Genomic DNA, 25968 nt, shown 5'->3' with positions numbered 1-25968 from the left:
CCTTCCATCCATGGACTCTATCTGCATGTCTTGTTGCTGCAGAAAGGCTGCCAACATCATCAAAGACTCACTCAACCCCTGTAATGCTCTCCTACAACCTTTTCCGTCAGGCAGAAGATACTGAAGCTTTAACACCTGCATCAGCAGGTTCAAGAGCAGCTTCTTCCCCGCCATTCAACTGATGAATGGACTCCACTTGAAATAATGCTGGTCTTGTTAATGTGCTTCTTGCCTTGTACACGTCCTGTGTGGTGTAAACTATATGACTTACTCCCCACCCTATAATTTGTACATCCTTACTTACTATGATCTGCCTGTACTGCTCGCAAGCAAAGCTTTTCACTGTACTTTTGTACATAGGACAATAAATCAAATCAAATCAGAATGTGAATTGAAATGGGAAAAGGCAAGAGATGGGCCCTCGGAAATAGAACAAGTCCAGACTGAATGGCCTCTTTCTGTACCGTTGTGATTCTGTGATAAAGAATATGGAAGAAAGACTATTTGCCTGGATAATCCCAATGCTATTGTTGCCTTAAAGCTTGGTTAATTCTGGCTTCACTTCACTGGACAAGCATTGATAAAAATCAAAAGCTTGCTGCAGTCAAACAACCTGTCTTTCAATGCCATGTCAAATGAATTAGATACTTTCTTGTTGAATTCTGAGTGGATAGAGGGATTTCCTAACCCTCTCAGGCCCCTGAGTGCGTAATTTAATCACGTTGTTGTCACTGCTTTAAGGAATTACTAGGCTCCTCCCATTCAGGTGGAGGGAGTGTTGTACCTGTGTCACTGTGCTCTGCAGTCATTGGAAGGGGCGTGATTTAAACCAGCCATGCTATGTGCTCACGGTACAGGGAAGGCTGTAATCCACTTCAACGCCAGGCATTTAGCTGAAAGCAGTCCAGGACTCAAAGCACCTGCTTTTCATGGGAGACATACCCAGGATTTAGAGCGTAACCCCAGTGGGTTTAACAGAAGCAGCAGACTTGGCTTCAATCACAGCAAGTCTCAATAGTTGGTAAGGAGTTCGTTTCCTTCCTGTCCTTTTTTCTTAGGCTCGTAATGAGGAGAGTTTGAGGGAGAGGAGTTTGTGTGTGGAGTTAGGGTAACCTGGGTGTGGTGCATTATTGATAGCTACAAACATTTTGTGTGACCTATATAGTGATTTGGACACTTTGATTTCTGAACAGATTAGTTTCTCAGTTGTATTTTGGAGTGAAAATCCTTTCATCGTGGCTCCTTTTCCTAAACATTATCCTGCTCAAGGAAGTAGCAGGTATTTTTACAACAGCTCCCCAACTCTGAGATGCACTTAGAGAAAATACATCTCTTCCTTGTAGTATAGCAGGAAACACTGTTGGCTTCTGAATTGTGTGAATATCTGACTGTGTAAAGTCACAATCATTGTCAGCCACAGACAGCACAGCTGATCGAAAAGCAAAATGACAGCTGTCTGTGTTTGACTCGCTCTACAGCCCCATGTTCCAAAACAAAACCAGTCCTGCCAGTGTACGCAAATGTATGTTGTAGATATAGCACTCTTTTCAAAATGACTGTGTGCTCTCAGCAATATGACCTGATTGGAACTGAAAACAGGTTGGGAGTCACTGATGCTGCAGTGTGCCTCACCAGTATTCCTTCTTCTGAATGTATTGATTTGTGTTCAGTTGCTGGTTCCCTAGTGCTTTGTCCAAATAGCCATGCGTGAACAATAGTTATTAAAATTTGTTCTTGGATTAAGGGTGTGTCTCTTAATTATCATCCATTCCTGATTTCCCTTAGCAGTTGGTCGCTGGACTACTTCACACTACAGTTAAATGTCAGCCCCCACTGTATGTTGGGCCTGGAGTCAGCAGGATAAGGATAACAGGTTGCCTTCTTTTAAAAGACATTGAGAAACCAATTTGGTTTTTTTTCACAAAGATCGAACGAGTCCATTCTCAGCTTTTTAAACTGAATTCAACATTGAAAGGTGCTACAGTGGGATTTGAACCCATGTTGTCTGGATTAATAACCCTCATTATGTAACCATTAAAACATTATCTGTGATGCCATCATATAACAGAGGGCATCCTACTTGACAGGCAGACTAATTGGACAGTGACTGGGTAATGTGATGTCCTTTGTGTGCAATTGTGACTGCTACTTTACAGCATATCTTGGATATAACCGACACAAGCCACGAGAAAAAACTGTGCCACACCTTTGACGAAAACAATTCCTTGCTAAGTATGCACCAGTATTAAAAGTGCTGTTTCTTTGAGGGGAGCAAATTAAAGGCTTCTACTCACCTTCTCGAATGGATATTAACTTTGCTTTATTTGCTTGTGGGATCAGGGCATGTCTGGTTGAGCCAAAAAATCGTTGCCTGTCCCTGGTTGTCCTTGAGAAGGTGGTTATGAGCTGTTGTCTTGAACTGTTGCAGTCCATATGCTGTAGGTAGACCTACAATTCTATTTGGATTCTGACCCAGCAATCCTAAAGGAACAGTGATTCATTTCCAAGTCAGAATGGTGAGTGGCTTGGAGGGGAACTTGCACATGGTGATATTCCCACGTGTCTGCTACTATGGCTGGAGTTACAGTAGGTTTGTCACTGCATTGGGGGTTTGGAGAAGAGGTGAAGTATCAACTGACATTCATTGGCAGGGCTTGGCTAACTTAACCAGGATGGTCAAGTTTTAAAAATTTTTACAATTAGCATAATATCTTAATAGCTTCAATGTTGGCAATAATAATGGAAAACAAAAGCGCATTTTAAAGGTTTTCTTTTACAAACTGATAGCTAACAATATTGTATTCTCATGTGCTATGTTCACAATAGTTTCTTTTTATGACAAAGCATTTAATTACTATCAAAATGTGTTTGATCGATCAGGGTTAGAGAGTCGCAACAAGTACTTTAGTGAACTTCGTGCTCAGGAGTCACAGGTTGCTTAGCCCTGCTGTATGGAAATACAGTTGAAACAAAATACCTCTGGAAAGGGATGAAGAATGGACGAGATCAAAGAAATTCAAATAATTGTGGCAAGGGTGTTACTAAACTATGCAAATAATGTGACGATTCTAGCTCTATCAATTCAGACCTACAGCTGCATCATTCCTGGTGGCTAATTGTTTCATTTCTAAAGGCTTGTCATTTGTGTTTTCATCCCTACTCCAGTGCAGTATTCCATGGTTATATAGGAGTTATAGTACAGGAACCCTATTGGTATATCACTTGGTATATAAATTCCCTGTGCCCCATACCGTAAATATTAATGCATTGCTCAGGGTGCAGGTGAGTTCATGTCTCAGTCTGAATATGAAGAGGAGGAGCTCCATCCTTCCCTTCCTGCCTGTTTGACCATTTAGTTAGTTCATATTGAATCTGTTCCTCCATTTTGTCTGCCTGCCTTCATTCCATATCCCTCACCTGACGTGGAGCTCATTGACTACGTCACTGAAACTTTCAACCAGAGTCTTGAAATGTCTGATTTCCATTACATTTTGACTGTGTTTTGTAATTCCCTCCTTTTAAAACCCCAGCTATAATTTTAAAGTGACATCCTTTTGACCTTGATTCCCTAAGCAGCAAATTAGTTTCTCTAGGTGGTATCTTACGGTTTTGGAGGGAGGGAAACCACGCCCTGTGCAGATGGGAAAGACAACCAGATCTTCCAGCAATCAGGCAGCTGATTGGTGAGCTTCCTATCAGAACCAGACCCCTGGGATGAGGAAGTCCTGGGTGTTGACTGCTACTGGTGATTCAGAGCATTATCCATGGGTGAGGTTTGGTGTTTGCTGGGGAGGGATTGGGATGGGGAACATGGGAAGAGAGGTGTAAGGGTTTAGCAGCAAGGGCAAGAGTAGGGCAGAAGGAGGCCTCAAGGCATTATTGCTGGCGTGCTAATCCAGAGACCCACGTAATGTTCCCTGGGACTTCACTTTGAATCCTTCCATGATATAGTGTCTTGTACAGCTGAAGCATGACCTCGTGGCTCTGAAACTCAATCCCAGGTATAAAATTTCAACATACAGGTGGTCTTGGAAAATCACGTTGGTAGTGGATCACAAAAAAAGGAATTTGTGGACTGTCTATAAGATGGTTTTTTTTTGGAGTAGCTTGTGGTACAGCCCACAAGGGAACAGGGAATTCTGGATTTGGTGATGTGTAATGAGGCAGATGTTCTTATGGAGCTTAAGGAGAAGGAACCTGGCCCCCCCCTCCCTGGGAGCAGTGTCCAATTCTGGTCGCCACATTACTCAAATGATGTAGATGCTTTGGAGAGGATGCAGAGGAGGTTCACCAGGACGTTGCCTCGTTTGGAGGGCATGCGCTATGATGAGGTCGAGTAGGTTAGGATTATTTTCATTAGAAAGAAGAGGTTGAGAGGGGGCCTGATTGAGGTCTACAAAGTCATGAGATGTATAGACAGGGTGGATAGTGAGAAGCTTTTTCCCAGAGTGGGGGACTCAATTACTCGGGGTCACAAGTTCAAGGTGAGGGGGAAAAGTTTAAGGGAAATATGCGTGGAAGGTTCTTTATGCAGAGGGTGTTGGGTGCCTGGAATGTGTTGCCAATGGAGGTGATAGTGGCGGGAACGATAGCATCATTTAAGACGGTGCTGGGTCCTCTACTTTTTGTCACTTACATAAATGATTTGGATGCGAGCATAAGCGGTACAATTAGTAAATTTGCAGATGACACCAAAATTGGAGGTATAGTGGACAGCAAAGAAAGTCACCTCAAATTACAGCAGGATCCTGACCAGATGGGCCAATGGGCTGAGAAGTGGCTGATGGAGTTTTAATTTAGATAAATGCGAGGCACTGCATTTTGGGAAAGCAAATTTCAGCAGGACTTATACACTTAATGGGAAGGTCCTAGGGAGTGTTGCTGAACAAAGAGACCTTGGAGTGCAGGTTCATAGCTCCTTGAAAGTGGAGTCGCAGTTAGATAGGATAGTGAAGAAAGTGCCTGGTATGCTTTCCTTTATTGGTCAGAGTATTGAGTACAGGAGTTGGGAGGTCATGTTGCGGCTGTACAGGACATTGGTTAAGCCACTGTTGGAATATTGTGTGCAATTCTGGTCGTCTTCCAATTGGAAAAATGTTGTGAAACTTGAATGGATTCAGAAAAGATTTACAAGGATGTTGTTAGGGTTGGAGGATTTGAGCTATAAGGAGAGGCTAAACAGGCTGGGACTGTTTTTCCTAGAGCGTCGGAGGCTGAGGGGTGACCTTACAGAGGTTACAAAATTATGAGGGGAATGGATAGGGTACATAGGCAAAGTCTTTTCCCTGGGGTCGGGGAGCCCAGAACTAGAGAGCATTAGGTTTAGAGTGAGAGGGGAAAGATATAAAAGAGACCTGAGGGGCAACTTTTTCACGCAGTGGGTTGTAAGTGTATGGAATGAGCTGTCCGAGGAAATGGTGGAGGCTGGTACAATTGAAACATTTAAGAAGCATTTGGGAGGGTATATGAATAGGAAGGTTTTGGAGGGTGCTGGCAGGTGGGACTAGATTGGGTTGGGATATCTGGTCGGCATGGACGGGTTTGACCGAAGGGTCTGTTTCCATGCTGTACATCTCTATGATTCTATGTATCTGGACAGATGCATGAATGGGCAGGGAGCAGAGTGATATGGATCTTTAGAAAATAGGCAACAGGCTTAGATAGAGGATCTGGATCCGGTGCAGGCTTGGAGGGCCAAACGGCCTGTTTCTGTGCTGAAATATGTTCTTTGACCATAATATGATGGAATTCACTGTGCAGTTTGAGAGGGAGGTGCAATCAGATGTAACAGTGTTACAAGTGAATAAAGGTCATCACAAAGACATGAGGGAGGTTTTAGCCAGAGTGGGCCGGCCAGCAGGAAAGATGGCAGGGGTTTCTGGGGGTAATTTGGGGTGGAATTTGAATTCGATATGTTCTGAGTCCAGTATGACTCTTGCTCAGAACAGGTTCATATAAAGAAGGCATGTTGCACTTGTATAGGTTTTAGGACCACATTGCGGTTACTGTGTGAAGTTTCCGTATTTAAGAAAGGATGTGCTTGGTCTCTGGAGGGTCGGTGTGGACTTGTTGGGCCGGAGAAGGGCCTGTTTCCACACTGTAGGGATTCTAATTCTAATTCTAATTCTTTGGGGGCAGTGCAACAAAGATAGGTCTTAGGTTGAGGATGAATAAATTGGGTTGGTGCTCTCTGGTGTTTCAAAGAGTGAGAAGTGAGTTCACTAAAATGTACAAGAGTCCTAAGAGAGTGTTTCTGCAGATCAAGGATCTAAAGCCCAGTCAAAGAGTGTGTTGCTGGAAAAGCACAGCCAGTCAGGCAGCATTTGAGGAGCAGGCAAGTTGACGTTTCGAGCATAAGCTCTTCATCAGGAATGAAGAGGTGGCCCAAGGGGGCTGGGGGATAAATGGGAGCAGGGTGGGGCGGGGAAGGTAGCTGGAAATGCAATGGGTAGATGAAGCTGGGGGTGAAGGTGATAGGTCGGAGAGGAGGGTGGAGTGGATAGGTGGCAAGGAAGATGGGCAGATAGGAAAATTCAAGAGGGTGGTGCCGAGTTGTTAGGTCCACACCCACCAAGCTGTCTGGTGTGGATGCTGTCTGACTGGCTGTGCTTTTCAAGCACCACAATGTTCAACTCTGCTCTCCAGCATCTGCAGTCCTCACTTTCCCCTCTGCAGAAACAGTGTCAAGATAAAGGATTGGTGATTTAACACTGAGATGCGAATTATTTCACTCCAATGGTTGTGAATTGCACGAGAGGAGAAAGATTTAAAAAGGACCTGAGGGGCAATGTTTTCACGCTCAGTGTGGTTTATATGTGGAATGCAGAGTCATGGTGTAGAGGTGCTGATGTTTATACTGGGGTGGGCAAAGTTTAAAAATCACACAACGCCAGGTTATAGTCCAACTGTTGGACTGTAACCTGGTGTTTCTTTTTAAAATTTGCAGAGGAAGTGGTAGATGCAGGTACAGTTACAACATTTAAAATACATTTGGACAGGTACAAGAATAGAAAATGTTTCGAGCGATATTGGCCAAATGCAGGTAAGTGGTCCTTGTTTAGTTTGGGAAACATGGCATGGGCGGGTTGGACTAAAGGATCTGTTTCTATGCTGTATGACTCCATATTTTTTTTAAAATTTCTGGAATTAAGAGTCTAATAATGACCATGTTAATGTTGGAAAAACCCATCTGGGTCACTCATGTCTTTTTAAGACAAAGTAGATGTTGTCCTTACACCATCTGGCCTACACGTGACTCCAGACCAACAGCGATGTGGTTGACACTTAAGTGGCCTCGGGGCAGTAACTACTGGCCTATCCTGTGAATAAATCGGGAATAAAGTCCCTCAGTTAGTCACATGATAGTGCAGATTCCGTGATCCCTGCCCTGAAACTGACATCTTGCCTGCCCTGGTTTAACCAGTCAGGTAGCCTGATGTATTCTTGTCACATGCAAACTTGAAATACTCGCACCCCAGTTGAATGAGGCCCCTGAATGATTGCTGATTGAGTACTCAAGCTCCTGCATTGGCAGTGGGACAGAAAGTGAAGCTTCAGCTTTGTCTGCCCCACTGGTATTTGGGAAAAGGCAGGAAAGTGGCAGGGTTCAGCTCTCCGACCATTCTGCCTGAATAAGATCCACTTCTGTTTCCAGCCTTGCTGTGTCCAATTCCGGAATATTCTGCCCCCTCCATGCTTCCTTCCCACCACCGGATTACTGCCCCCGCCCCCCCTATCCTTCCTTCCCATGGCCGGATTTCTGCCCCCTCTGTCCTTCCTTCCCACGGCCGGATTTCTGCCCCCTCTGTCCTTCCTTCCCACGGCCAGATTTCTGCCCCCTCTGTCCTACCTTCCCACGGCCGAATTTCTGCCCCCCCTATCCTTCCTTCCCACGGCCGGATTTCTGCCCCCTCTGTCCTTCCTTCCCACGGCCGGATTTCTGCCCCCTCTGTCCTTCCTTCCCACGGCCGGATTTCTGCCCCCTCTGTCCTTCCTTCCCACTCTTCCATGTGATGATGATCGTCATCCAAATTGCCCTCTTAAACAGGATCGTTTCACATACCTTTATTGAGACTAGCATTTTATTTAAGATTTATTATTTTAATTTAAATTTCAGGGAATGTCATGGTGGGATTTGAACCAGTCTCCACCGAGTGTCAGCCTTTGGATTATCATAACAGTCAATTTTTTAAAGTTTTAAAAATGTACTTTATATACACAAAGATATTTTGTATAAATGCAGAGGCCCAAATGCAGTTCTGTTCTGTTCAAGGAAACAAACATTGGAGTTTGACTGTATCCAACAAGTCAAAGACGTTTCTTACATATACTAAACTGTACTTGCATGCTTTGAGACACTGGGGGTGGTCCAATAACTGAATGGACCCCCAGTTAACTTCAGCAGAAAGACCAGATCAGTGACATTAATACTGCGTCATCTTCAAAAATCGGTGAACAGGCAAACCCAGTTCCCCAGTGGCGACTCCGTTTACTGTAGGATATCGCATATAAAGTGCCTTCAACCCAGTATCACTGATCTGTACACTTGCACATATCTGTAATTCTCTTGAATTTCTTTTTCCTCTGAAGCTTCCTCTCAAAAATGGAGACATTGATCTTATGTTTTTGCTTTTCAACTCTCACCAAAGGATTGTTGCTGTTTTTCTCTTGAGGGCATTCCCTCTCTCCAACAACCCACCGTCTTCTCTAGTCTGTACTGCCACCCCGTCCCCCTCATTACCTTCTCTATCTGACCACTTTAGTGTCGGGAGAGAGGAATATTTTGTGAAAACACAAGCATTGAGGCACGGCAAGGGTTCTGTTATAATCTCTTTATCATCGACAGAATGTACACTTGTTCAAATGCACATTGTTCCAAAGCCCACTGATGCAATCTAATATGAGGAGAGTTTGGTTTCCCTTCAGATTTCAATTGTGATACAAACTTTTTTTTTGGATTTTAAAGGTACACTGTTAAAGATGACTTAGGATTTCTATTATGCCACAGAAAAATTCCTTGCCATAAAGAGATAAAAGGGTATTGTGTTGTGGTGACAGGACCTGACCTCAATAGCTCCAAATTGGAAGGAATGTACATTCTGGCATCCATTGGAAGCCATAATAAACCATTTGCTTTATCTGTGCATGAGGCTATCTTGCTCTTCCCTTCTGTTTGCAATTTACTCTCCATCTCAATAGAATGCCCAGCATTTGACACTACTTGCCTGAATGTACACTCTAAAAAAATAAATATTGGCCAGCTCTTTTACCATGGTTGGCTTCACAGCTACATTATATTCCTAAATTCACCTGTCATTGAGCACTTCAGGAAATCGATGAATAAAATGCAGGTCTACTATCCCCCTACAAATAGTTGAACCTGAGGTATTGGGACCAACAATTGCACCCTGGTCACTTGTGAATGGACTAATTAAGTACAGAATAAAAATTTAACTTTTGTTGAACTGTATGGTTCAGGCCTATACTCTGTGATTATTGACTGAATGGTTGGGATAGCAATGATGAAGAAACAACAGGGTTTTTGTTTCATCACAACTTAAAGAGCTTGCATCTCTAGAGCACCTTCTACAATCTCTGGTGTCACAAAGTACTATACAACTAATCAAATACTTCTGAAGAGCTGCAGGTTTGATGAAGGGAAAATCATCTCCAAAATGGAGATAGCGCAAATACACACAAGCAACACTAACAGATCATTTCTTGTTAGCGAGACTGTTTTGAGGGGGTATTGACTGCAAAATAGAAGCAGGCAGACCATTCAACCTGTCAAGTCTGTTTTGTCAATCAATAGATCTCAGTTGATTAGATTGTGTTTCAAGTTCTACATTCCCATCTGCCCTTAAACCTTGATTCCCCTCTCGAACAAGAATCTATCTATCCCCATTCAATGGTTCACCTCCACTGCCTTCTCTGACAGAATTCTAATGTCTCACAACATCTTTAAAAATAAAAGATCCGATCTCGGTCCTGAAAGGATGACCCCTACATTTGCAGAGAACTCCAAAATTGTTGGTATAGTGGGCAGTGAAGAAGGTTATCTAAGATTACAAAGAGATCTATTGGGTTAATGGGCTGAAGAGTGGCAGATGGAGTTAAATTTGGCTAAAACGCGAGGTATTGCTTTTTGGTAAAACAAACCAAGGCATGACTTGTACAATTAAAAGGAGGGCCTTGGGAAGTGTTGTGGAGCAGAGAGACTTAGAGGCTCAGGTGCACAATTCTTTGAAGTTTGCATCGCATATAGATAGGGTGATGTTCAGCACTCTTGCCTTTGTTGCTCAGACCTTTGAGTCTAGAAGTTGGGATGTTATGTTGAGGCTGTGCAGCACATTGATGAGACGTCTTTTGGAGTACCATGACAAGTTATTTCTGGAAAGATATTATCAAGCTGGAGGGGGTTCAGAAGAGACATACCAGAATGTTGTTTGGATTGGAAGGTTTGAGATATAAGGAGAGGCTGGGACGAGCATAGGAGGTTGAGAGGGGATCTTCACAGATGTTTAAAAAATCATGACTGATGTAGATAAGGTGTCTTTTCTCTAGAGTGGGTGATTTCAAGACTAAGGGGCCTATTTTTATGGTGAGAGGAGAAAGATTTTAAAAAGACCTAAAGGCAACTTTTTCACACAGTGGTTCATGTTTGGAATGAGCTACCGGAGGAAATGGAGTATGCAGGTCCAGTTAACAATGTTTAATAGACATTTAGATAAGTGCACGAATAAGAAATGTTTGGACGGATATTGGCCAAGCGCAGACAGATGGGGCTCGTTTAGTTTGGAATTATGGTTGGCATGGACTGGTTGGACTGAAGAGTCTGTTTCCATGCTGTGTGACTATGATTATAAGTCAGTATCACTATTTCTGGACTGACACACAAGAGGAAATCCTCGTTCAACAGCACATAAGGAAAGCTCCCTAACTATTTTTTGAAGATCTTTTACATCCATTGGAGCTGTTTAATGCTCCATCAAAAGCTGACACTTTAGCAGTGCAGTATTTCCTCAGTGGTGCTGTGGTGCAACTGTCTGGAACTCGTGTATGTATAGTGGAATTTAAATTCAGAACGTCCTCAGTTAAAAGTAGGTGTGGTATCCACTGAATCACGGCTGACACCTGCAAAGCTTATACATTAAACAAAGTGAATCTCGAGTGCATAGGGAGCATTAGGTGCACCCCTCCTCCATGTTTGAGGAGTTTACCAATATTTCGTTCTTAGGTTTTTACCATTGCTAAAAAAAAGTCAATCTTTGAATCAAAGAATCCCTATAGTATGGAAACAGGCCATTCAGCCCATCAAGTCCCACGTCGACCCACCACAGAGCATCTCACCCAGAACCCCCCCCCACCCCCCCCCTCCCCCCACACTGTCCCTTGACTCTGCATTTCCCATGGCTAATCCACCTGCCTGCACTTTCCTGAACACGATGAGCAATTTAGCATGGCCAATCCACCTCATCTGCACATCTTTGAAATGTGGGAGGAAACCAGAGCACGCAGAGGAAACCCACGCAGACATGTGGAGAATGTGCAAACTCCACACAGTCACCTGAGGTCTCTGGTGCTGTGAGACTGCAGTACTAACCACTGTGCCACCAACAATAAGTTTGTTTTTCTACTTACTTATTTAACCAATTTTCTCACCCTTACTGATTCACCATGTGTTTGTGGTTTAAAAATATTCCTGAGAATCTAATGCAGCAATGCTGAAAATAAATGTAGTTCTTCCTCAGAAACCTCACTATGATGTTGTGATTCTCCCAATAGTGCATTTCAAAATTCAGCACTCCAGACCTTTATTGAAGTGCATCTTGTAGATGGTACATACCACTAGCACTCTGTATCAGTAGTGGAGGGGGTCAAAGGTGGTAGATGGGGTGCTGATCAAGCAGTTGCTTTATCCCAGATTGTGTTAAGCTTTTTGAATGTTATTGGATGTGCACTTATCCAGGTATTCAATATGCTCCTGACTTGTGCCTCTGAATGTTGGACAAGCCATGGGGAGGTAGGCATTATTACAGAATTCCCAGCCTCTGACTTGCTGTTGCAGCCACAATACTTAAATGGCTAGTCCATTCAGTTTCTGGTTGGTGGCAATGCCAAGCATGTTACTGCTTGGGGATTTGGTGATAATGCCACTGATTGTCAATGGTTAGACCCTGTCTTGTTGATGATGGTCAGTGCTTGGAAGTTTTATGGCAAAAATGTTACCTATCGCTTATAGGTTCAAGCCTGAACATTATCTAGATCTTATTGCATATTGGCAGAGACTACTTCAGTATCCAAAAGTTATGAATTGTACAGAACATTGTGCATTGAGCTGCTTCCTTCAGTTTATTTCATTGCCCACCAGCATTCACAAACTGCATAGCTTTGATCTGTTTAGATCTATCTCCTGCAGCTTTCCTGCAAGTGATCCAGTGGAGCTTCACCAGGTTTTCATCATCTCTTTTTAGATATAACTAGAGGTGTTCCTGGCAAACCTTCCGCACTCTTTCTTGAACCAGGCTTGGACTCCTGGCTTATTGGTAATGGTAGAGAAGGCACCATGAGGTAACAGAATGTAGTCAGATTTGGCTGCTTTTCATGGTCCAAGGCACCTTAGGAATGTCCAGTTTTGAATTGCTAGACCTTTTTGATATCTATTCAGGTTAGCATGACGGTAGCGTCTCACAGCATGGTAGGGGATATCCTCAGTTTCTGTGCAGTGGTCACACATACCAATACTGTTAGACTATAAGACATAGGAGAAGCAATTAGTGTATTTGGCCCATCAAGTCTGCTGATAGATTTTTCAAGCTCATTTTCCTGCTTTCACCCCATAACCTTTGATCCCCTTGGCAATCAGGAACTTACCAGTCTCTGTGTTAAATATACTCAATGACCTGATCTCCACAGCCTTCTGTGACAATGAATTCCACAGAACTTTATGGCTAAAGAAGTTTCTCCTTTTCTCCATTCTAAAGGGTCTTCCTATTACGCAAGGATTGTCCCCTTGGGTTCTCATCTCTCCTTCCAATAGAAACATTTTCCCAATGTCCACACTATCCAAGCTGTTCAGTATTCTGTAAGTTTCAGTCAGATCCCCCCTCATTCTTCTAGACTCCCAAGTATAGTCCCAGAGTCCTCAAACGTTCCTCATATGTTAAGCCTTTCATTCTTGTGAACCTCCTCTGGACCCACTCCAGAGCCAGCACATCCTGAGATATAGGGCCCAAAGTTGCTCACAATGCTCTAAATGTAGTCTGAGCAGAGCCTTATAAAGCCTCAGAAGTACAACCCTGATTTTATATTCTAGTCTTCTTGAGATGAATGGCAATGGGCAGCACTGTGGCTCAGGTGGTTAGCACTGCTGCCTTACAGCGCCAGGGACCCGAGTTCAATTCCAGCCTCGAGTGACTGTGTGGAATTTGCACATTCTCCCCCTGTCTGCGTGGGTTTCCTCCGGGTGCTCTGATTTCCTCCCACAATCCAAAAATGTTCAGGTTAGGTGAATTGGCCATGCTAAGTTGCCCATAGTGTTAGGTGCATTAGTCAGGGGTAAATGTGGGGAATGGGTCTGGGTGGGTTACTCTTCAGTGGGTCGGTGTGGACTTGTTGGACTGAAGGGCCTGCTTCTATACAGTAGGAAATCTCATCTAACTGTATTTGCCCTACTAACTACTGACTCAACCTGCAAGTTTACAATAACAGAAACCTGGACTAGGACACTCAAATCCCTTTGCGTTTCAGATTTCTGAATTTTCTCCCCAATTAGAAAATAGTCCATGCCTCAATTCTTCTAACCAAAGTGCATAACCTCACACTTTCCACGTTGTACTCCATCTGCCACTTCTTTGCCCACCCTCCTGACCTATCTATTTTTTGCAGCCTCCCCACCTCCTCAATACTACCTGCCCCTCTGCCTTTCTTTGTATCATCTGCAAACTTAGTCAGAATGCTCTCAGTTCCTTCATCAAGATCATTAATGTATAAAGTGAAAAATTGTTGTTCCAACAGTTTGTGGAACACCCTAGTCACCAGCCTCCCAACTCTACCTTTTGCCAGACTGCCAATCTTCTGTCTATGTCAGTACCTTGCCTCTAACACCACGGGCCTTTATCTTATTCAGCAGCCTCCTGTGTGGCACCTTATCAAAGGCCTTCTGGAAGTCCAGATAGATAAGGTCCATTGGCTCTCCATCGTCTAACCTGCTGGTTTTCATCTCAAAGAATTCTAATAGAGTTGATAGGCATGACCTCCTCTTTATGAGGATGTTGCCTGGTATGGAAGGTGCTAGCTATGAAGAAAGGTTGAGTAGGTTAGGTTTATTTTCATTAGAAAAAAGAAGATTGAGGGGAGACCTGATTGAGGTTTATAAAATCATGAAGGGTATAGACAGGGTGGGTAGAGACAAGCTTTTTCCCAGGGTGAAGGATTCAATAACGAGAGGTCACGCTTTCAAGGTGAAAGGTGGAAAATTTAAGGGGGATACACATGTCAAGTACTTCACACAGAGGGTGGTGGCATTCGGAGCGAGTTGCCACCAGAGGTGGTAGAGGCAGGCACGGTAGATTCATTCAAGATGTGTCTGGATAAATGCATGAGTAGGTGGGGAGTAGAGGGATACAGATGCTTAGGAATTGACAGTACATTTGGATAGGCTCAGGCTTGGAGGGCCTGGGCTGTAAATTTTCTTTTGTTCTTTGATGAAACTATGCTGACTCAGCTCTATTTTACCAAACACTTCTAAATATTCAGAAATCTCTTCCTTCGCAATTGACTTCAAATTCTTAGCAACAACTGAGGTCAGGCAATTGGCCTGTAAATTCCTGTCTTTTGCCTTGCTCCCTTCTTAAACAGAGGGTTTACATTAGCAATTTTTCAGTCCTGTAGGACCCTCCCTGACTCCAGTAATACCTGGAAGATCACTACTGAAGCCTTCACTGTTTCTTCAGCTATCTCCTTCAAAACTCTGGGGTGTAGCCCATCCCGTCCAGGTAATTTATCCACTTTCAGACCCTTCAGTTTTTCTAGCACGTTCTACTTGGTAAAGGTCATGGTGGGATGCTCTTTACAGTTTGGTGCTGACTTCATGGGCTGGATGGCCAACTTCCACACTGTAGGGATTCTGAGAGTCTATATTGCGTTCAGGGGCTCAGCCAGCAATGGTGCCCATAGTGAACAGTGAAGTCCCCTATCCAGAGTACATTCTGTGTCATTACCACCTTTAGTGTTTCTTCCAAATGGTGCTGAAAACTATTGATTCAGCGGTTGAGGTGGGAAGGGGAGCACTAGACCGAAATCATGAACGGGTTTCCTTGCCCGTGTTTGACATGGCATCATGAGACTTCATGGGGCCTAGAGTTTCGAGGACTCACAGTGCCAATCCCTTCCAAGTGTGTACCACTGTACTGCTACTATGGGTAGATCTGCCATGCTGGTGGAATGGGGCATATCCAGATATGCTGTTTGTGTTATCTATGGCATTGTCTGTAACATTCCTTTTGGTGAGTGTGATTATCTAAGGCCGTTTCTTGAACGTTTGTGGGGCAGCTTTGCTGTTAGCCCTGGATATTAATTAAAGACTTCGGCAAACCCAGCCCTGCTGACCATATTATGTCATTTCCAATGCCATGGTGAATGGCGAATAGCCCATCCAATTTATTTATTTTTGAATGTTTTGTAGCAGTTTTATAGAAACACCAGTCTTTTCCCTGGCGTGGGGGAGTCCAGAACTAGAGGGCATAGATTTAAGGTGAGAGGGGAAAGATATAAAAGGGATCTAAGGGGCAACTTTTTCACACAGAGGGTGGTGTGTGTGTGTGTGTGTGTGTGTGTGTGTGTGTGTGTGTGTGTGTGTGTGTGTGTGTGTGTGTGTGTGTGTGTGTATAGTGAGCTGCCAGAGGAAGTAGTGGAGGCTGGTATAATTGCAATATTTAAAAGGCATCTGGATGGGTGTCAGTGGAGAGAAACTGTTCCTATTGATGGAAGAATAGAGACTGATAGGGCACTTGATTTAAGGTGATTTACAAAATAGCAACATGAGGCACAATGCTTTTTTATGCAGTTTGTGGCTAGGATCTGGAATGCACTGTCTGAGAGTGTGGATGAGGCAGGTTAAATAGAGACTTTTGCAGAAGGGCATTGCAGGACTGGTGAGACATTAAAAAAATATGCAGAGGCATGCAGTAAAGTTGGGAGTGACACAAGACAAATTGATCTTTCCAGAGAGCTATAATTGACCTGACCAGTCAAATGGTCACTTCCTGTGCTGAAAACACGAAGAACTTTTCAAAGTGTGGTCACTATTGTAATGTAGAGAAATGTGGCAGCCATCTAGCACAAAGCAAGTACTTTGAAAGCCCCTTTCCAAACAACCTCTTACCTTCCACCCCATCCAAAAACAATTTCAAAAGATGTTTGGAAATACCCTCCAAACATCCCTGCGAGAAGCTCTGCTACAGCCTGTAACTGCACGCACACACTTCTCTTTTTACATGAAATGGTAATAACAGATCCAGGTCCAGTGTCAAAATCTTGTTCACCTATTTAAACATTTGCCCACATGATTAGGATGGTGGTACTGAGCTCCATTTAATGGGCAGTGTGAAAATTCAATCAAGCTGGTCTTGGAAGACTTAGAAACAGGAGTAGGCCATTAGGGTTTCAAGCCTACTCTAACCATTTGTTTAGTTCATGGCTGACCTGATTGTGGCCTCAACTCCACTTTTTTGTCTGTCTTCTTTAATCCTTGGCTTCCTTGTTGATCAATAAATGATCACACTCAACCTCCACTGCTTCCTGGGGAAGAGATTCCCACACGCCCAGTGAAGGAACAGAATTCTCTTCACTTCCATCTTTTAATACTGTTCTGTGAAGTTCTTGTTTACTCACAAGAAAAACAGTCAACCCTATTGAGTCTCCTCAGTATTTTTGGATCTTTTGGTAAGATTACCATCTTCTAAACTCCAAAGCATATAGGCTCAAACTATTAAACCTTTCATCACCATCTCTTCATCGAAGGAATGAGTGAATCTTGTTGGAATTGCTCTGACATAATCAGTCATTCAACACAGGGGACAGTATTCCAGGTGTGGTTTACCGATGCCCAAGGGTACTGGGGGGTGTCAGAAGTGCCCATCTGATTTCTCAGGTAGGACTGCCAATCCTGAATGGACAGTTCCTGGAGTTTTATCACATGATCTGTTTCTTCCACTCCCACGTTCCTGCCATTGGCCACCTGACATGACCATTCTTGTAGTGCCTTGCCTTCTCCAAATATTTGCAACTGAGCAGCGTCTTGGCTGTCGAATTAGATTGCAAAACAGCCTTTAAACCCTCTTAGGGAAAAAGTTTTGCCACCAGTGAAGGAAATTGGAAATGAAAGATTTTCTTTTAAACTTAAATCCTATGATTTTCCTCCTAAGATGCTCATAGTAGTGTCCTGGAGATCAATTGCTAGAAACTCCAGGACAAAGTTGAAGCACCAGCAAGCTCAGAACTGAGCGACAGTTGTCAAAAATTGCCACACAGTGAGACTTGTTAATGGTGTATGCAAATAGTGTCGGGCTGAAACAAATGTGACACCACAATTGAGGAAGAGAGGAAGAGAGAAAACATAAACACACTAGTTAGCTTGACATCAGTCATCAGGAAATCTTAACAAATGCAAGCAAAGGTGTGGTATGATTAGACAAATTCAAAATGGTTTTATGAAAGAGACAATATGTTTGACAAACTTTTGACGGATTTTTTTTTTAAAGAATGCCACCAGTAGGGTAGAAAGAACGATCCAGTGGAAATGTCTATCTGGATTTCCATTATGTGTCACACCCCAGAGGAAAGATATCCTTACATTGCAGCAGTATGGCAAAGACTCACTAGACTTGTTACTGGGTTGATGGGGTTGGCCTATGATGAAAGGCTGAATGAATTAGGTTGAGGTTCTCTGGAAATTAGATAAAGGAGGCATGATCTTACTGAAATGTATAAGATTCTGCAGGGGACACACGAAGTGTCTGTTTTCATTCGTGGTTTATTGAGGGCGTGGATGCTGTCTCAGGTGCAGTGGTTGATCATTTTAGTGCGGTGAAGGGAAGAAATCACTTGCATACACGTGTGCCCACACACATGCGTGCAAATCTTTAGAATTCCCCACCAAAGTGTGTTGTAGGTGCTCCATTGCTGAATATTTTAAAGACTGATGAACAGATTTTTTTTTGATCTCTTGGAATCAAGGGACAGGATAGGAGAGATGATGTCAATGACCAGCCATGATTATACTGAATGATGGATCAGGCTCATTAACCCTGTGGTCTACTTCTCCATATCACTCGGTTGCATGTCATAAATGGAGGATTAGTCTGGGGTTGCGCTGAGAGGATGTCAGGGAAACATTTTATGAGGTCTTGTGAGGAACTGTTTTGTTCCCTGACTGACTCCAGATTGCCTGTTACCCTGGCAGCTTTAAGGAGGTGGAACAAATAAGCCTGTGTTTCTACAAGGTGGTGCTATACAATAGATGATCAGATTCAGGTATAGTTTGGAGAAACATTTTGTTTACTGTATTTGTGAGAAAAGGGAAGTATGCCAACCTGTAGACCACGAGGTACAAGGTCAAAGAGGCATCAGCTAGATCTGATCAGGAGAATATGCAGTTCATAGTCTTTTATGACCTCTGAGAAGTCTTTTCAGAATGGTTTGTGATTGAGACTTAAACAGCTGCTTTGTTGCCTTGTGATACAAAAAGGGAAACACCAGGATTTTTTTTGAAGGAACATTTATCAGTAAAGTGACTAATCAGCCCCTTTGCTCTTTCTGGCAGTTTCTGGTTTTGCTGTGCACACCATCTAACTGTTGAAGAGGTGTGAAAGTGGTATCGAGTATCAATAACCATGAGCGGATGTGATTCTGCTGTTAAATCTTTGTGAACACAACGTTCTCCTAACTTGCAGGTTCCTTTTTGATTGGCTGTTAATAAATGTGTATACAAAACCCAGGTAGTATAGATGTTGGAAATCTAAAAGACCAGAAAGCTATAACTTGACCTCTGTTTCCGTACACAGATGCTGCCTGACCTGTTTGAATTATTCCAGCTTTATTTTATTCTTGATTGATAAATACATTTCTTGCATATGTCGATACATCAAATGCAGCCGTTGTACAATGATGCATGTCGAATTCAGAAACCATCAAATTAGTCCAAAAGTGTTCTGTTCCTTTTTTTGTCGCCGATCACACACTAATGTGATTGACACAGGAAGCTTTGAACTTCAATGTGCCTTTTTTTTGCTTCTTGACAGCCAAAGATTCCGTTTTGCAGTTGATGTCCTGATCTGAAATCGAGCCAGGAAATGACGCCACAGTCAGTTATGATAATTATAGCCTCCTTTTGTAGTGTTGTGATGGACTTCACAATGTGAAATGTTTACTGCTCAAAACTGTACTTTGTGTTGATATGCCTGATGCTATTCCCATGGCGTACCAGGGTTCAAAAAATATGGACCACTGCTTGACCTCTGCAGCCTCTTCACAGGTAAGGGAATCTTCCGTATTAAGAGGACATGACTGGCATTTGGTTGCCCTTTAGCATTTGTCTGACTTTTCTTTTATGTTAAAAAGCTTGCAGCTGACACGGTTGAGACACTGTCAGCGGATGGTTGCTTCTTCTTTTTCCTCCCATCGCTTCCTGTTCATCCTGCACAGTATTTTAGAGTGGCTGTGAAATAGTTATTGCAGGGAGAGTATTCAAACTGAAACAATGTAGAGGAAGTTCTTATAGGCAAAATTATTTTGGGGCTGAAAGTTTAGGAAAAGGGTAGCTTCTGAACTTGAACTGTGCAAAATTTCTCAGTTGTGATTTTGCTGGTGCAGCTCGGTAAAACATTTCTTTAATTAGCAACTATTTGTGAACAGTATTAGGCCTGAGTGTCAGATGGTAAATCCCCTCCACTTTAGTTTATTTTCTGTGCAATCTAAGGTTTGAGGGGGAGGCTTCTTTCTTTAATTGTGAAAATTCCAACAGGCTGGTCACTGGAACTGAGTCTCCAAATTAGTCGCTGAAGAAGGGCTTATGCCCGAAATATCGATTCTCCTGTTCCTTGGATGCTGCCTGACCTGCTGCGTTTTTCCAGCAACACATTTTCAGCTCTGATCTCCAGCAGCTGCAGTCCTCACTTTCTCCTCTCCAAATTAGTTACCATTATTGTTAACCTTTTGGCTGCTGGAATTAAAGTCTTGCATTTGTATGTGAAGCGATTGTAATGAGGTCAGCCAGGAGGAACACGAAGAATATGAGTTCCCTGACTGGGGCTGTTAATCTGACTGACAAATACGAAGAGGAGTGTCAGAGGTTCTGTTCACTCTGAGAGCTGGCTGTGAGGAAGCTGGGCCAGTGTCAAGTACAATGCACATGTAAATAAAGAGCTGAAAATGTGTTGCTGGAAAAGCGCAGCAGGTCAGGCTGCATCCAAGGAGCAGGAGAGTCGAGGTTTCGAGCATGAGCCCTTCTTCAGAAATGAGCTAAGATAAAAGTTAGGGCGGAGGGACTTGTAGGAGGGCGTTGGAAATGCGATCGGACAATGTAGTCAGGACAACACTCTCACAACCTATCGCATTTCCAATGCCCCTCCCTACCTCCTACCTTTTATCTTAGCCTGCTGGACGCACTTTCCTCATTCCTGAAGAAGGGCTCATGCCTGAAATGTCGACTCTCCTGCACCTTGGATGCTGCCAGACCTGCTGTGCTTTTCCAGCAACACATTTTCAGCTCTGATCTCCAGCATCTGCAGTCCTCACTTTCACATGTAAATAAAGGGTGACTGGGTGACAGGATGCCAGTTCTATGGACTTATTTCAATACGAAATCTTTGACCACCAAACATCACAAAACTCTGCATGGCTAATTAAGTCTTTTTGAAGAGTAGTTCCTGTCATGGGAACACACAGCCAGATTGCACACAGCAAGTTCCCATAAATAGCAATGTGATAATGATTAAATGGTGTGTTTTGTGATGTCCATTGAGAGATAAATATTGGTCAGGATAATGGGGATAATGACTCTGCTCCCCTTGAAAAAACGTGTCTGATTACATCTGAAAGGTGATGGCTTTGACAATTGTAACTTGCCCCCAGTACAGTACTGCACTGGGGAACAAGCCTTGATTTTTTTCTTTGTGCTCAAGTCCTGGAGTGGGACTCAAATGCACAACCTTCTAACTCCGAATCAAAAGAGCTGACGCAGAACCACAACAGCCACCTTGTATTTTGTTTTTCTGGCTGGCCCTCCTTTACTTTGCTGGTCAGAATGCAGCATAATATGACGATTATGCGATGTGCGTGATTGTGCAATCATCGGAGTGTATCTGGGGAAAATTAACAGACAGTGAAATTCATAACTGGTCTTGGAGGAACCTGCTTGGGAGAGGTCACAGCACAGATGGATAAGTGAATAGTTTTAAGTGGCCTTGCTGTAAGTGTGCAGTAGTGAATAGAGTTGGTTCTTCTTTATTATCTCAATAAAACATATAATCAAAAATATTAAAAATATAATCCTTAAGTATTGAGTTAGCCTGGAGCAGTGTTTTGTAGAGGAATAAGATGGTGCTATTTTCTGGGTCTGCAGATTGGAAGAGGTAAAAATGGCCCTTTGAGTGATATGCTCTTTTTGTCGGATGTGGAGTTTCGAGAGAGTTTACGTGTTATTCAGGATTATATCTGCAACAAATGCCATTGGTTGCAAATCCTATCAGATCGAATGGAGTGTTGGAGCAACATTTAGAGGCAATGAGGAAGTTACAAGAGCAAGGGGGTGTGATGGATGGCAGTTTTGGAAGGGAGAAAAGTCACAGATATGGTCACATAGATGGCTTAACTCCAGGAAAAGTAAGAGAGATAGGCAGGTAGTACAGGAGTCTTCTGCGGCTATCCCCATTTCAAACAAGTATGCTATATTGGAAAATGTAGGAGTGATGGATTCTCAGGGGAACTTAGCACGAAGAGCCAAGTCTCTGGTATTGAGGCTAGCTCTAATGCAATGAGGGGTACGTCAGGTTCCAAGAGATCGATTGTATTAGGGGACTATCTAGTCCGAGGTACAGACAGACGTTTCTGTGGCCAGCAGTGAAAAATCAGAATGGTGTGTTGCTTCCTTGGTGTCAGGACCAAGGATGCCTTGGAGAGGGTGCAGAATGTTCTCACAGGGGAGAGGGGGCAGCAAGAACCAACGACATAGGAAGGGAAAAGGTCAGATTCTGAAGGGAGATTAGAGGTAGGCGGGAATTTAAAAAGGAGATCCTCGAGAGTAGTAATATCTGGATTACTCCAGGCGCTACGAGCTAGTGAGGGCAGGAGTAGGAGGGTAGAGAGATGGATGCATGGCTGAGGGGCTAGTGAATGGGAGAAGGATTCACATTTTTGAGTGATTGGGAGCTCTTTTGGGATAGAAGTGACCTGTACAAGGACAGGTTGAACCTAAATTGGAAGGGGACTAATATACTGGCAGGGAGATTTGTTAGAGCTGCTCGGGAGGATTTAAACTAGTAAGGTGGGAGGGTGGGACCCAGATCAATCCGAGACTGGTACAGTTGAGAACAGAAGCAAGTCAAACAGTCAGTGCAGGCAGGGAAAAAGCAGAGAACAAGCAGGACTGATAAATTAAACTGCATTTATTTCAATGCAAGAGGCCTAACAGGGAAGGCAGGTGAACTCAGGGCATGCTTAGGAACATGGGACTGGGATATCATAGCAATTACAGAAACATGGCTCAGGGATCTGCAGGACTGGTAGCTTAATGTTCCAGGATACAAATGCTATAGGAAGTACAGAAAAGGAGGCAAGAGAGGAGGGGGAGTGGCGTTTTTGATAAGGGATAGCATTGCAGCTGTACTGAGGAGAATATTCCCGGAAACTTGGGCAGCACGGTAGCTCAGTAGTTAGCACTGCTGCCGCACAGTGCCAGGGACCCGGGTTTGATTCTGGCCTCAGGCGACTGCCTGTGTGGAGTTTGCACATTCTCCCCATGTTTGCATGGGTTTCCTCCAGGTGCTTCGGTTTCCTCCCAGAGTCCAAAGATGTGCAGGTCGGGTGAATTGGCCAAGTTAAATTGCCCACAGTGTTCAGTGCATTAGTCAGGAGTAAATTAAGGGAAGTGAGTCTCGGTGGGTTACTGTTCGGAGGGTTGGTGTGGACTTGTTGGGCCTGTTTCCACACTCTAAGGAATCTAATCTAAATACATCCAGGGAAGTTATTTGGGTGGAACTGGAAAATAAGAAAGGGATGGTCACCTTATTGGGATTGTATTACAGACCCTCTAATAGAGGGAAATTGAGAAACACATTTATAAGGAGCTTTCAGTTATCTGTAAGAATAGTAGGGTGGTTATGGTTGGGGATTTTAACTTTCCAAACATAGTCTGGGGATTGCCATAGTGTTAAGGGTTTAGATGGAGCTAAATGCGTTAAGTGTGTGCAAGGAAATTTTCTGATTCATATGTGGATGTACCTACTAGAGAAGGTGCAAAACTTGACCTACTCTTGGGAATTAAGGCCGGGGAGGTGACTGAGGTGTCAGTGGGGGAGCACTCTGGGGCCAGCGACAATAATTCTATTGGATTTAAAATAGTGATGGAAAAGGATAGACCAGATCTAAAAGTTGAAGTTCTAAATTAGAGAAAGGCAAATTTTGACAGTTTGAGGCAAGAACTTTTGAAAGCCAATTGGGGACAAATGTTCACATGTAAGGGGATGGCTGGAAAATGGGAAGCCTTCAGAAATGAGATAATGAGAGTCCAGAGACTATATTCCTGTTAGGCTGAAAGGAAAGGCTGGTAGATATGGGGAATGCTGGATGACTAAAGAAATTGAGAGTTTGGTTAAGAAAAAGGAGGAGTCATGATTTGGAGATGCCGGTGTTGGAGTGGGTGTGCAAAGTTTAAAAATCACACAACACCAGGTTGTAGTCCAACAGGTTTAATTGGAAGCACTTGCTTTTGGAGCACCGCTCGTTCATCAGGTGGCTGATGAAGGAGCGGTGCTCTGAAAGCTAGTGCTTCCAATTAAACCTGTTGGACTACAATCTGGTGTTGTGTGATTTTTTTTTAAAAAAAAGGAAGCACATGTCAGGTATAGACAGGATAGATCGAGTGAATTCTTAGAGTATAAAGGCAGTTGGAGTACACTTAAGAGGGGAAATGAGGAGAGCACAAAGAGGACATAGGATAGCTTTGGTAAATAAAGTTAAGGTCAATAGGATAACTAGGGAGAGAATATGTCCCCTCAATGATCAGCAAGGTGGCCTTTATGTGGAGCCACAGGAGATGGGGCAGATACTAAACTAGTATTTTGCATCGGTATTTACTGTGGAAAAAGACATGGATGATATAGAATATAGGGAAAAAGATGGTGACATCTTGAAAAATGTCCATATTACAGAGGAGGAAGTACTGGATGTCTTGAAATGCATAATGGTGGAGAAATCCCCAGCACTTGATCACGTGTACCCTAGAACTCTGTGGGAAGCAAGGGAAGTGATTGCTGGGCCCCTTGCTGAGATATTTGTATCATCGATAGTCACAGGTGAGTTGCCAGAAGACTGGAGGTTGGCTAGCGTGGTGTCACTGTTTAAGAAGGGTGCTAAGGACAAGCCAAGGAACTTTAGACCAGTGAGCCTGACATTGGTGGTGGGCGAGTTGTTGGAGGGAATCCTGAGGGACAGGATGTACATGTGCATGCAAGGACTGACTAGAGATGGTCAACATGGCTTTGTGCATGGGAAATCATATCACACAAACTTGATTTAGGTTTTTGAAGAAGTAACAAAGAGGATTGATCAGGGCAGAGCAGTACATGTGATCTATATGGACTTCAGTAAGGCATTCGACAAGGTTCCCCCTTGGAGACTGGTGAGCAAGGTTAGATCTCATGGAATACAGGGAGAACTAGCCATTTGGATACAGAACTGGCTCAAAGGTAGAAGACAGACGGTGGTGGTGGAGGGTTGATTTTCAGATTGGAGGCCTGTGACCAGTGGAGTGCCACAAGGATCGGTACTTGGTCCACTACTTTTCAACATTTATATCAATGATTTGGATGTGAGCCTAAGAGGTGTAGTTAGTAGGTTTGCAAATGACACTAAAATTGAAGGTGTAGTGAACAGCGAAGAAGGTTACCTCAGATTGCAACAGAATCTTGATCAGATGGGCCAATGGGCTGAGAAGTGGCATTGGCAGATGGAATTTAATTTAGATAAATGTGAGATGCTGAATTTTGGGAAAGCAAAACTGAGCAGGACTTATGCACTTAATGGTAAGGTTCTAGGGAGTGTTGCTGAACAAAGAGACCTTGGAGTGCAGGTCCGTAGCTGCTTGAAAGTGGAGTCGCAGGTAGATAGGATAGTGAAGGTGGCATTTGGTATGATTTCCTTTATTGGTCAGAGTATTGAGTACCAGAGTTGGGAGTCATGTTGCAGCTGTACAGGACATTGGTTAGGCCACTGTTGGAATATTGTATGCAATTCTGGTCTCCTTCCTATCAGAAAGTTGTTGTGAAACTTGAAAGGGTTCAGGAAAGATTTACAAGGATGTTTCCAGGGTTGGAGGATTTGAGCTACAGGGAGAGGTTGAATAGACTGAGGTGGTTTCCCTGGAGTGTCAGGGGCTGAGGGGTGACCTTTTATAGAGGTTTATAAAATCATGAGGGACATGGATAGGGTAAATAGATAAAGTCTTTTCTCTGAGGTGGCGGAGTCCAGAACTAGAGGGCATAGGTTTAAGGTGAGAGGGGAAAGAGACCTAAGGGGCAACATTTTCATGCAGAGAGTGGTACTTGTATGGAGTGAGCTGCCAGAGGATGTGGTGGAGGCTGGTACAATTGCAGCATTTAAAAGGCATCTGGCTAGGTATATGAATAAGAAGGTTTTGGAGGGATATGGGCCGGGTGCTGGCAGGTGGGACTAGATTGGGTTGGGATATCT

General features: G+C 43.5%; 1 protein-coding gene across 5 annotated transcripts in view; it reads left to right on the top strand.

Annotated features, from left to right (window-relative positions):
- Positions 1-25968, top strand: part of arhgap27l (Rho GTPase activating protein 27, like) — a 233246-nt gene that overhangs the window by 117439 nt on the left and 89839 nt on the right. The window contains exon 1 of one of the 5 annotated variants that reach the window (XM_060849019.1): positions 19437-19534. The exons of the other annotated variants lie outside the window; for them this stretch is intronic. Coding sequence (XP_060705002.1) covers positions 19457-19534 — 78 coding nt within the window. The 5' untranslated portion in view covers positions 19437-19456. Of the gene's footprint in view, positions 1-19436; positions 19535-25968 lie in introns of those variants that run through there. 5 annotated transcript variants of the gene reach the window in all.

The sequence above is a fragment of the Hemiscyllium ocellatum genome, chromosome 32 (genome assembly GCF_020745735.1).
Source record: "Hemiscyllium ocellatum isolate sHemOce1 chromosome 32, sHemOce1.pat.X.cur, whole genome shotgun sequence".
Lineage (NCBI taxonomy): Eukaryota > Metazoa > Chordata > Chondrichthyes > Orectolobiformes > Hemiscylliidae > Hemiscyllium > Hemiscyllium ocellatum.
The sequence above is the reverse complement of the archived record's forward strand: the minus strand, read 5'-3'. Positions and strand labels throughout refer to the sequence as shown.